The following is an 11731-nucleotide window of genomic DNA, read 5'->3' on the forward strand; positions in this document are numbered from 1 at the left end:
TGTGAAAGACAGAAAAAGATCTCTAGTATTTCCTCGTTCTCATCCTCATTTTTCTCCTTACTAACAGAATGCAAATCAATCAACACACTATATAAGATGTTTGCACTATAAACTTTAAATGGCAAATAAATATAGGTACAAGCAGCTGCTGTAATGTCTTGAAGACAATCAAAATTGGGAGGGAGAGTGAAAAGAACACAACAATAAGTTTCACAAAGTGCGGAAAAATTGTCTCCGTCCCATCCCACCTCTAAATCATGTAATGGAGCTGACTCTACTTTATTGTCAAATTCTTACCCTTCTTCTTACCCTTTGTCTTTGAACTGATTTCAATCCCTTGTTCCTCCTCGGCCTTTTGCTCAGCCTCTAAGACGGCCAGCTGGAGGACAAAGCAAACAATGAGCAAGTTATGAGGAGGATACAGATCCACCCAATATAAGGAAAGATAAAGGAAATTACCTCATCGAGAACTGGTTTCAGTTCCCGGTAACGAACCAGAGCAAGATCAAATCCATCCTTGCGGAGCTCCTATGATGCCGGGAGAATGATATAATGTTCAAGAACTTCAGAAATAACCATATCCAAACAATTATCCAATACAACAAACTTAAAAATGAAAAAAATTGTGCAAGCAAAGCTGAGGGAAGATACCTTGCCGGTATGTTGAGTGTGTTCATGGGCTGCCATTTGCCAGTACATATTAGTGCGTTTGTAGAAGTCTTTCAGTGACTCTCCAGGCTTTCAGACAACAAAAAGAAAAGCAATCAGCTTAGTATAATTAACATTTGAACATGGAAAGACAACAAAAAGCTACCCCTTCTACGTAAAAATGTTAAACACTGTTCATAAAGAGCAGACTCCAATTTTATCCCTCGCTGAGAGTTGGTACCATAGGAGTTCTTTGAGAATCAGAAAGGCCTAGGTTGGCTCTGATCTGTTCGATCCTTAGACGTTTCTCCTTCCGTCTGAGAGTCTTTCCCTCACCCTTTATCATAGCAACAGCATCTCCAATTTGAATTGAGGCAGCACCATTGCCCTGCAAACGAGTGGTGTGATCGTCACTTTCAGATGATGCTTCACAAAAGGGTTCAGTTAGCAAATTTGCATTTATGTGCAGAAAGGTTCCACAAGATATTAATTCTGTCTTCTACTTTTTCATTTCAGTAAGCAAATATATATTGAAGAATGGGTTATTAAGAAATAGAATGGTTACAATCAGATAAAAATCCGTCAATGGTTATCAAGAGATAAAAACATATTAATTCTCGAGGTACCTCATTGTCACAATCATCATCTTCAGCATCATCACTCTCATCATCACTGTTGCCTTCCTCTTCACTGTCATCTTCGCCATCATCATCCTCATCCTCGTCTTCATCATCAGAGGCTTCTATCCATTCTGGTTCAGATGCCTAGTTTAAGGAAGTAAAAACAAAATGATATCAGAAGCAAACATCATTCCGATAAATTGCAGTTAGGGAGAAATAATTACTCTGAAGGTTTTCCTAGAAGTAGTGACGTTAAAAATACCAGGGTATGTTAAGTGAGTCCATAAACTTCAGCATGAGACCATAAACTTTGGCATATCATTTCAAAATAGTATCAGCAAAAGACGAGTCCTCTTTTATGGGTATAAAGGGAAAGACAAATCATTGGTTAGCCTCAAGCAGATGCATTCCATATACAAACAAAAAGAAACGCTAGCTCAATATTTGCAAGTCATGGATCACAAAGGATTCAAAATCAGTTTCTGTTCTTATGAGTTAATTTGACAAGGTCTAATCCTGAACCAACAGCTGTGATGTTTAGAAATATTGCCATCTACAGCAGGGTATGGAGTCAAATCTGAGTTTAAGCAGGAGCCAGTTTGTTTTAAACTTGACAATTCTTTCAACACTGTTAATAGTACAAGTAATAAAAAGTATTTAAGGGGGGAAAAAAAAAGAATTCAAGGAAAAATAACAAACCGGTATGATGCACTTCCATTCATCAAGCTTGCTGAGATTGAGAGAATATAAGTCATCAAGAGTAATTTCTCTATCTTTCACTTCCATCATTCCCCCATAAATATACAAGGTATCCTTCCCAACAACCATGCAGCAATTTATTCGTCCACAAGGCTTTACAATCTGAATAACTCACAAAAAAAAAGACAAATTATTATGTTTTCTTGGGAAAAACTTTACGCTCATGTTTAAATTCTCAACCAAAGAGAACAAACCTCTGGCCAAGAAGACTCTTGAACCATTTTCTTGCCAATCAGTTGTGAGTTTCCAGAAGAATTGGCGGCATTTCCACGATCATTGACTGCCATATTTGTTTCCATTTGCTGAGATACCTCATCCATATAACTTTCCATGTCAACTGCTTCATCAAGATTCTCTAAATTTTTATCTTTTTCATTTGCTGCAATTTGTGATTCAGATAGATTGATTGTGTCAATGAGGTCTTCCCGGTTGGAATTTTTCCCAGAACTCCTCTTCAACTGCAGATAACAGCACAAATGCATCAGTAACTTATCATGTTAACAAGGAGCCCATACAGATTGCCACATCTGTGCTTTCTGAATAGCAGTACAGACTGTAAACCAACTAAAGAGATGTAAACCCCATAACCTGCATCTGCATACCTTATCTTTTGTAGACTTCTCCTTTCGTAACTCCAAAGGATACCTGAACATAAGCATTGATAACTTCATATTCCAAACTGATGTGGATTTTCAAGGGTCAATATGCTATTTCTCGACCAGAAAAAGAGTTCTCGCAAAAAGATGTAAATTTTATGAATGTAAAAACTTCACAAAATATATCCCACAAACCTATCCACTTAAGGAAATTAAATGAAACAAAAATTACCAGCGATGGTTGTCCAATTGGAAGCCATATAATTCATTCAAGAATAAGCTCATCATTACATCACCTGCGCAAATGGAAGAAAAAGAATCAAATAGGAAGTTCATGAAAAAAATCTACCTACCTAACGGAAGAATCTTGCCAAAGCACAAGATATGCATCTGAGATAGCTGAGTTACTAGATATTTCCACTACATATTTACAGCAACTTCACCACCCCCACCCCCCCACCCAACCCCCAAATCCACAGTTTGAAACATTCATTCCCTATTAAAAACCAATAGCAAACAATATCGATAAAAATCATGTATCAGTATTCTATAATGTTACTGTTTCTGTTTAAGTGAAAGCCAAATGAAATCACGATGGCACATTCTCTTGAAGTTATTGAGATACGTGTGTGTGTGGGTTGGGGGGGTGAGGTGAGTGTGAGTGAGTGAGACACAGATTTGAAATAAAGTGTAAAACAAGTAAATGAAATAATACAGATATATGCAACTGGTACAAGAACTAACTGAAACCAAACTTGATAAATGCACATGACACGAAACTAAACTGTCGAGATCCATATAAATACTGGGGGGGGAGACCATTAACCGACAAAAGCAAGTAATAGACAAGCATTAAGAGGCTGACCTTCCACTTCCCTGTCAACTACCCCACCAAATAGCATAGCCCTCTTTTTCTGCACACACATAGAAAACCCTGCACGAGGGCCAGGAGGCATTCCACTTTTCTTTACCTATAGAGAGAAACCTTTATTGGCAGAGTTAAACAAATCATAAGCTGAAAGTAAAGATGAATTAAAGTAACCCATGCACTAGGTTGAAGAAAATAAATACAATCAATTTTCTGCCTAAGGCCCTTGGTAAACTTAACCTTCTTTTGGGGAAAGTAAACTTAACCTTGAGGTAAACAGGGTTTGCTTTCTTCATTAATTTAAAATGCTGCATAGAATATACAACTAACCTTGTTCCATTCCCATGTCCGTGGGTCAAGAGACCACATATCTGAATGAACAACTCCCTTTTCAGAGCTTTTCTCAGAAGAAACTTCTTTGGAGTAGCCCCCATAGAGAAAGATCTGCAACATCAAACGTCCTTCATGTAACAGAGCAATATTCTTATCTGCAACATCAAATGTCCTTCATGCAACTTTGATTGAGCAATTCCTCATTTAATCAACCCAAAGAGTGATTCTGATGACACATAAGACTGACCAAAGAATTCTACATTAAGTGAAAATCAATCAATTTCCCTTCTAACCCAGGTGATCCATTGAAGCCCACGGTCTATAACAGCCAAACTGATCTTAGGGAAACAGTCACCAAATTATAGGGAAAGATAGAGGTCTCTTCATAATTAGGACAGGATGCTAGTCAGAAAAGGCCTAAAAACCAGATCAACCTTAAAGTTCTAATCAATCTAAATTTAATCTGAGCAACACGATGACCCAATTGATTGAAAGCTCTACCCCATGAATCCAGAGGGGAATCATTTAAGTACAATCTCTGCTTGTTTGTGAAACCAGATGCTATTCAGAGTCCACTGATATTATCGGAGAGGTATTGGGCCAACTGCCGGCATAAAAAAACCATCGAAAATATGCTGAACCTGGAACTTAGTAAATTTACTCATTCATCTACCCTTCAACCCCACTTTCCCATAATGCCTCAGGTAAAGTCGTTGTCTTAACCGAGAATAATGAAATTTCTACAGTTTTAACTGAATTATGTAGCTCTAAATAGAAGCATCTATTGTGAGTCATCTTTCCCAAGTCCAGTTAACATCAATTTCCTTTTATTCCTACTTCAGTTCTGCTTTGCTCCTTTAAACAGAGATAAATTGACTCGTTATATGATTCCCAAATGCCTGAATAGTAGATTCACTTTAATAACCAGAATGTAGGTTGATTATGTGCCTCTGTTTAAGCACATGTTTTGACAGAAAACAGAGATGTAACACCAGCAACAAAAACAACCTAGGACTGCTTCTAATAGGAAAACTCCTATGGTCGTCACAGATACAAAGAAGACCTGATGATGTGTCTATGAACCAGAGGATGAAACAACACATGAGACATTAAAAATTGTGCAGATATACAACGGAATAAAAGTAAAACCCTACTAGATGGATGTCACAGGCTAATCATAATATGCCTCCCAATTTCAAAAAATAACAAACAACTAGACTTTCAGAGGGAGTTCCTGCAAAGTACTTACCTCCTCCTGGTAAACAAAAAACTGAAATCCACTCCGAGCACTAGGCCACATTGCACCAGGCCTCGGCTTTATTTCTTGCCACTGACAATAACAGGCAACAAAGCATTAGATTTGAAGAAATGAAATGAAAAGGAATATGGGCTTTTACCAGCGTGATAAATATGCCGAGATCACTCACCTTGTACTGGTCCAGATCAAAGACATATAAGTCATTGTAATACCTGCAAATCGAAAGGCAGTTGCAAATTTGCAATTAAAAACTTCAAGAGCAAAAGTCAAATAGATAAGACTATGGCCTGTTCTTGAGGATATTTTTAAAGGCATATATGCAACATCCTTTTGACAAACTTGACAAAATAGCATCAGCATGAGGAAATAATTTTGATATATTCAGAACAATCAACAACCTTACTTCTCTAAGTGTGTCATAGAAGCCGCCAAAAATAACAATCTTGTGCTTGTATAGGACCTGCAATTTATGGGGAAAAATGAGGGGAAAGAAAAATATATAAGATTAAAATAGAGCAACTTCACAAAAAATGAAGCAGTGCACCCTGATGAACTAATTTCAAATATCATCCGAAAGTCTCAAATATGGTCAAAAGAAAGGTTAGGGAAGAAAAAATAAAGTGAACATACCATTCTATGCCCTGAACGTGGGCTGGGACTCCCTTTCAGATTTAGTTGCTCCCACTGATTAGTTTTCAGGTCCAACATCCAGCAGTCCTAGGAAGCAAATTAGACAGGTGATGCCAAGCTTAATAACGCGAATCTATCCATTATCTCTATCCACAAACAAATATGACAAAAATGTTGCATGGCAAGAAAGATGCCCCAAGGATTTACCTTGTAATGATGGAAACGTTCTTGATTCGGGGATGTGAACTCACCGCCTGAAAACAGATTGCTTCATTTATTTTACAGGATTAAATGAAGTGCAAACTTGCACCCGTGGCAATACAACAGATGTTAGCAAAGCTTACCAAATATATAGAGATAATTCTTCCAAGCAATTGCCTGGTGAGCACTTCGAGGAGGGGGACTATTGGGGCTCGAGATCAACTTCCACTCCTTCTTTTCTACGTCATATCTATAAAGATCACCATAAACAAATGTCTGCACTATTGAAAGTCAGTATCATCTGAAGTAGAGATATCCATCAATGTCTGATTAAACAATAACATTGTGCGACACCATAAAAACCTCACCTTGTTGCCATTGTAGAATTCACCACCATAGAGAATCAATTCAGTCTCTTTCTGAGGATTGATGTTTAACTGCAACCATCATCGAAGACGCAATTACTAGACAGGCGATACAATCCAGAAATATGACAACAACATGATCTGGGGCCTCCGGAGGAACTCACAGTGCAATTGGATCGAGGAGAGGGTGCCGGGACATTGTCCTCGATATGTACTTCCTTCTTCTTTGCTTCCTCTTTTTGTATACTTAACTGTTCGACAAAATTAATGTCAAGTTTCAATAGATGAAACCACTAAGGAATCAACATTCCTCCTTTTCATAGGATTTGCTCCCGAGACCTAAAAAACAAATGGGAGTTCCCAAGAGAAAGAGCCCTACTGACCCAACTGCCAATGTCGAACTTGTGGTCCTACCTAAACTCCGATTACTGGAACAAATGTCTCAATCTCTCTCTCTCCTTACAGAGAAGGAGTGGGAAAGGAGGAACTACAGAAATACTCAGTGACAGAGCTGACTTCAGCGATAAGCATCTCGGAATTAGCTTGCACTGCTGGAGACGAGTACATTAGCTCGGAGCACGCCAATGGCGGCATCATCATAAACAAGAGACCAAATCATTGATACTAAACTGTGATCGACTATAGAGTAGCTTGATAAATATATGCGTGATTGAATAGTCAGTAACCAGCTGAGCAGATGAAGCGGAAGAGGAAGAGGAAGAGGAGGAGGGAGGGATATAGGAGAGGGCTAAGATAGTGAAAGATGATATGACCAGAATAGCATCGATGTCGTCTTCAGGGGAGAGCTTCTTGTTATCTCTTCGAGCTCTCTTCTCCTCTGCCTTGGCCGTCTTCCTCTCCGTCTTCTCCTTGCCTTTCCCTGGCTTCTTCGTCTTCTTCCCCATCTCTCTCTCTCTCTCTCTCTCTCTCTCTCTCTCTCTCACTTCTCACAGTTCCTCAGCTCAGACTTCACACAACGCAGTCCTTTTTCAATTCTGTTCAGTTCAAACCCTCCAAGCCTCAGAGAGAAGAGAGAGGGGGGTTTAGTGAGGGCAGCGGGAGAGAGAAAATGGACGAGCCATCGTTTCAGGCTAACAATGGGCTTCGGCCCATGAGTTAAATATGGGCCGAGAATGAGCCCATGAGTTTCGTCAGAAGGTTTTTTTTTTTGTTTTTCCCATGAAGATTTTAATCCGAAGATCAGGTTGTACCTCGTCGTCGAATGAATGTGGTTAAACACGAGTTTCCTCGGGCGCCGGCCTATGCTTTTTAATAAGTATCGACACCCTCGCTTTCGAGGAAACGAAGTTTGCACGTATATCAGCACGTTATTCAGCCGCATGCCTTTGTGGCTAAATATGTGATTGATTAGCCAAAATTTCACAGGTCTGAATATATTATCAATATATTGGCACTTGCGACTGCCTCGTACGATAAATAGTTTATGATCAGCCTATCCTACGGAGTAGACAAATTGGATTGCCAATTTTTGCCTCACGGATGAGCATACCCTCTCCTTGATACAACAAGCAGGCAATGATGATAAAATCTTTTATTTTTTTAAAAAAAAAAAACATTTTTAACGGCGGTTTAATTTATTGGCGTGGCCACTGTTTGTTGCTAAGCAAGGAGCTGAAGGGAGGTTGAGAGAAGTTGCGGCGCAAGAACATGTCGGACACCACCTTGTACATGGCTTCCGTCAGATGGACTCCGTCCCAGTTTATGTACTGCGACGGGTTCTTGCAGGCTCGAGCTGAAGGCGTTCCACAGGTCGCGAAGGGGCTGTAGTTGTAGGGCGAGTCGCTAGTCCCGCAGCAAGCGCTGAAGCGCTCCGAAAAACCGTACCTGCAATAATGCATGTGACCAGAGGATCAGGGCCGGATTCAGCACTAAAATAGGACAGATCAACAAAGTTAAAAACCGGAACTTTATGTTATCGGGAATCTGACATGACGTGTAGCAAATGTACATATCTTCCTTCCTTGTTCATTTCGAGTGAATAACAACCGACTCATTAACATGTTCTTCAACCGTAATTAAGCCTGCGGGGCACTCTCCCCTCGGGTCGGAAAAGCACGAGCCCTTTCGCAACAGTCAACTGTCATAATTAAAGCTAACTTTTTGGAACCTGCTGATCTCGGCCATTAGCCTCGCAAAATCGTTTAACAATAGACTCGGGTGCTGCTAATCTTTTTTGCATATACCTTGAGGGAGCTTTCATGACGGCGCGGTAGGCATTCCAGTAGTCAGCATAGACGATGATGGCATCTGGATACTTCTTCCGGAGGCCGGCAAGTTTGGACTGGAGGATGGTGTTGTGGGCTTGGGTCTGGTCATTTGCGCTCTTCACGCACCCGAGGTCGTCCCAGTCGTTTTCGGGAGCGAGAAACATGGCAAGCGGGAGGCAGCCCGATAAAGGTAAACCTTGGACAACCATGTACTTTGCTCCCTTCCTCAGCAGCGACTGCATTCAGCAACAGATAAAATTTTGTGATCGATAAATCTACCCAGCGTACTAAATATTTTCATCTAGCACACAAATGGCGGAATTTTTTTTTTAAAAGCATTAAGTGACGTTAAGAAGATTATATATTTATAAATATTTTAATTAACTGACGTCTAAGAAAGCAGTGACAGTTTCGACGGCGAGCTTCTGAATGGTATCCCACGGAACAGAGGACGCGATGGTGTAGGCGTAGTCATTCACCCCAATCTCCCCAACCCACACCAGTGCATCCTTAAATGCCGACGCGCAAGAGCCTCCAGACGCGGCTTCTCTGCAACCCTCTCGGTCCTCCAGGTACTGGTTGAACCATACCAGCTGCGTCAGGATCGACTGCGGGGTGATGGCGAGGCTGAGATTGTTCTTGACAAAGAAGTCATGATTGATCGCCGTGGATCCAGCGACAGCGAAGTCGACTCCGTGGCTGCCGTCGCCACCTTTAGAGATGCTGCGGTAGGGAGGGAGGAAAGGGAGGGAAAGGGACTCAGCCACAAAGTCGATGACGAGGCGGCCGTCGGAGTAGCGGTTTGTCGGGTGGCGGAAGAAGGTGGTTCCGTAGGGAGGATTAGAGACGTGGCCAAATCCAGCAGGCCCATCGGCATTGCCTGTGTTGCCAGTGTCAGTGAAGGAGTCGCCGAAGGCATAGATCTTCTTAAACCGTCGAGGACCTTGCTGCGACCTTGACGGAGGAGAAGAAGCAAAGCATAAAGGGGATAGAAGCAGCGCAAAGAGGAAGATTGTCAAAGTTAAGGTCGAAGAGGACGGAGTAGGTGAAGAGGACGCCATTGCCATCGTCGTCGATGCTAGCTAGCTATTATAAACACACAATGCGTGAAGCGGTGTTTGGTTCGGTTGATTTATAAGAGTGCGTGAATTCGGTTCACCGATTACTTTCGGAGGAGATATATAATATTATCTTACATTAATGAACTGATTAACGGTGAAACGCAGGGGGTGTGTTGGTCGGAATATTTTGTTTTTTTCATTATATCTGGGCCTATCTTGGAGGGAAGAGGTTCCAAAATTTTGGAGTAGGACCCTACATTGTTTCGAACCTGGAACTGAAATTTACCTGAAATCTGAATTATACTATAGGTTCTGAGTACTCTATTCAAACTTGTAATTTTTTTCATTAATAAATGAAATAAATAACTAAAATTGAAAAAATCTCATAATAAATGTCGACATAGATTAATCGAATCACATACATCCACATAATTAAAGGATTGTGTATTTCTCCTTAGAATTATAGAATAGACAAAGTAAATACGCAACTAAAAGATTACGTATCTATTTAGCAAAAAAATGATGATATAACTTTTCTTAGTAAACAAAGCAAATGAACTCTTCTTAAAATTATGTAATTATTATATTACATATAGAGAATTATGTAAATATAAAATAATTTTTCAGAAAAATATAGGTCACGGATACCGATTTCGTGGGTACCATGTATGTTAGAACGGAAACCGAAATCGAAACCTATTTTCACGTATTCCTTAAATTACTACTAAGAGCCTATCATATTTCAATTACAGTTATCCGTACCCTACCTTAATAGGTAAGTTCTAACCGGTTCTTGATATACTCGGTATTCATATACACCCTTAGTGAAACATATCGTCAGTGACATGTATAATCAGCGCATGCTCATGTGGATAATGGAGATTGTAGCTGGTATTATGCATGATACATGATATGTAGTATCGCATGCCAGTTTTGCGCCCAAAGACGGCATGGCAAAGCATAACCTCCTTATAATTTTACGACGTTCGAGGAAAATATAATTAATAGTGGCATGCTTAACCTTTTGTCCGAGTGCGAGTGAGTGAAACTATCTTTCTTCGACCTCCGAGCTGCCAGTCAAATGCGATGAGTGGGGCCCTCTCTCTCTCTCTCGATGCTTGGAGTCTTGGGACCCACAAACAAGTATATGTAGTAATGGTACGATTGGGTTAGAAATGGTGGGGACTTGCCATAAATGAGATGAATGAAATTTGCCGCACGAAGTAGTTGGGGGCGAAAATTAGTTGCAGGCCTTCAATTCAATTGCCTCAGAGTGTGTGTGTGTGTTTTGGGTGGCATTCCATTTCATAGGATTTCTTCGTTATTTACGTACACTAGATGATGATCGGCGAGATGTGCAAGATCGAAAAGAAAAAGCTAAAATTTTTTATTGATGTACTACTATATATTTTAAGAAAATGTCTTTCGTTGATAAAAAAAATTGTTTTTCTAATTTAGCAAGACAAAATAATTCTTAAACAAGAATAAGAATAATAACAATTATTAATATCGAGTAGATCATCCTAATATTTGAAATTCAAAAAACATAATATATATTAATCTTCTAACAAAATTACTAACAATAAAAGAGTTATAACATAAAAAAAAATATTTATACTAATAGAAGATCATGTAATTTAAATAATTATACTTAGCTTATCTCTAATATTGGCTCATAAAATCCAACTCTGAAATAGTCCTCAGACAATATAAATCTAACTACATGAATTTAGATGGAAAAAATTGAATATATTCAACTTTTTTTTTATGTAAACATGCGATTACTCGTCAAAATAAAAAACAAACTTCGTATAAGCATAAGCTTGAGTAGATTTAGAAAATAATAGTGGAGTTTGAAGGGAGAGAAAAACCTATAGAAAGAGCTCGGATGAGAGGAAACGGAATGCAAAATTCATAGTTATGTATATCACAATTAATAGGTTTTTATACTTTGAATTTAAAAAATACAATAGAAAATACAATTTATGAACTATTTCATTCTCATCCGCAAATTAGTAATTATATATTATATCGTGAATATTTTGAATTTTTCTCATATTTTAATAATTTCGAGATAAGGCATATAAGCAAATTATTTTCTTAATAATTAAATTAAATATGAAAATTTTCTTCCTATCCTCATAAAAAATATTCTACCGCAATA

The 11731-nt window shown here is 39.1% G+C and overlaps 2 protein-coding genes across 2 annotated transcripts; both read right to left on the reverse strand.

Moving 5' to 3' along the window:
• Positions 1–132: 132 nt before the first annotated feature.
• Positions 133–7302, reverse strand: LOC116214124 (kelch domain-containing protein 4). Its single transcript, XM_031549429.1, has 20 exons — positions 7052–7302; positions 6443–6529; positions 6282–6350; positions 6057–6189; positions 5920–5966; positions 5713–5799; positions 5481–5542; positions 5252–5294; positions 5074–5154; positions 3822–3935; positions 3489–3594; positions 2856–2919; positions 2630–2672; positions 2222–2485; positions 1968–2129; positions 1275–1412; positions 890–1036; positions 652–738; positions 460–528; positions 133–379 (listed from the first exon to the last, which is right to left on the reverse strand). Exons 1-20 carry the CDS (start codon positions 7181–7183, stop codon positions 275–277), a joined length of 2040 nt encoding a protein of 679 aa, XP_031405289.1. The 5' UTR covers positions 7184–7302; the 3' UTR covers positions 133–274.
• Positions 7303–7646: 344 nt separating this feature from the next.
• Positions 7647–9632, reverse strand: LOC116214125 (GDSL esterase/lipase At3g48460). The gene is made up of 3 exons (XM_031549430.1): positions 8896–9632; positions 8483–8742; positions 7647–8123 (listed from the first exon to the last, which is right to left on the reverse strand). The coding sequence occupies exons 1-3, from the start codon at positions 9571–9573 to the stop codon at positions 7874–7876; spliced, it is 1188 nt and encodes a 395-aa protein (XP_031405290.1). The 5' UTR covers positions 9574–9632; the 3' UTR covers positions 7647–7873.
• Positions 9633–11731: the final 2099 nt, after the last annotated feature.

This window comes from Punica granatum, chromosome 7, assembly GCF_007655135.1.
Source record: "Punica granatum isolate Tunisia-2019 chromosome 7, ASM765513v2, whole genome shotgun sequence".
NCBI classification, from domain to species: Eukaryota; Viridiplantae; Streptophyta; class Magnoliopsida; order Myrtales; family Lythraceae; genus Punica; species Punica granatum.

Bases quoted from the DNA above. Each gene is read 5' to 3' on its own strand.
- LOC116214125 (XM_031549430.1), bottom strand. From the start codon at position 9,573: ATGGCAATGGCGTCCTCTTCACCTACTCCGTCCTCTTCGACCTTAACT. The intron at 8,743-8,895 runs GTCAGTTAATTA...TGCTGAATGCAG, and splicing joins CTGTCACTGCTTTCTTAGAC to TCGCTGCTGAGGAAGGGAGC. The intron at 8,124-8,482 runs GTATATGCAAAA...GCATTATTGCAG, and splicing joins GTCATGAAAGCTCCCTCAAG to GTACGGTTTTTCGGAGCGCT.
- LOC116214124 (XM_031549429.1), bottom strand. From the start codon at position 7,183: ATGGGGAAGAAGACGAAGAAGCCAGGGAAAGGCAAGGAGAAGACGGAG. The intron at 2,673-2,855 runs GTAATTTTTGTT...GCTTATGTTCAG, and splicing joins CAATTGGACAACCATCGCTG to GTATCCTTTGGAGTTACGAA. The intron at 1,037-1,274 runs GTACCTCGAGAA...ACTCGTTTGCAG, and splicing joins ATGATGATTGTGACAATGAG to GGCAATGGTGCTGCCTCAAT.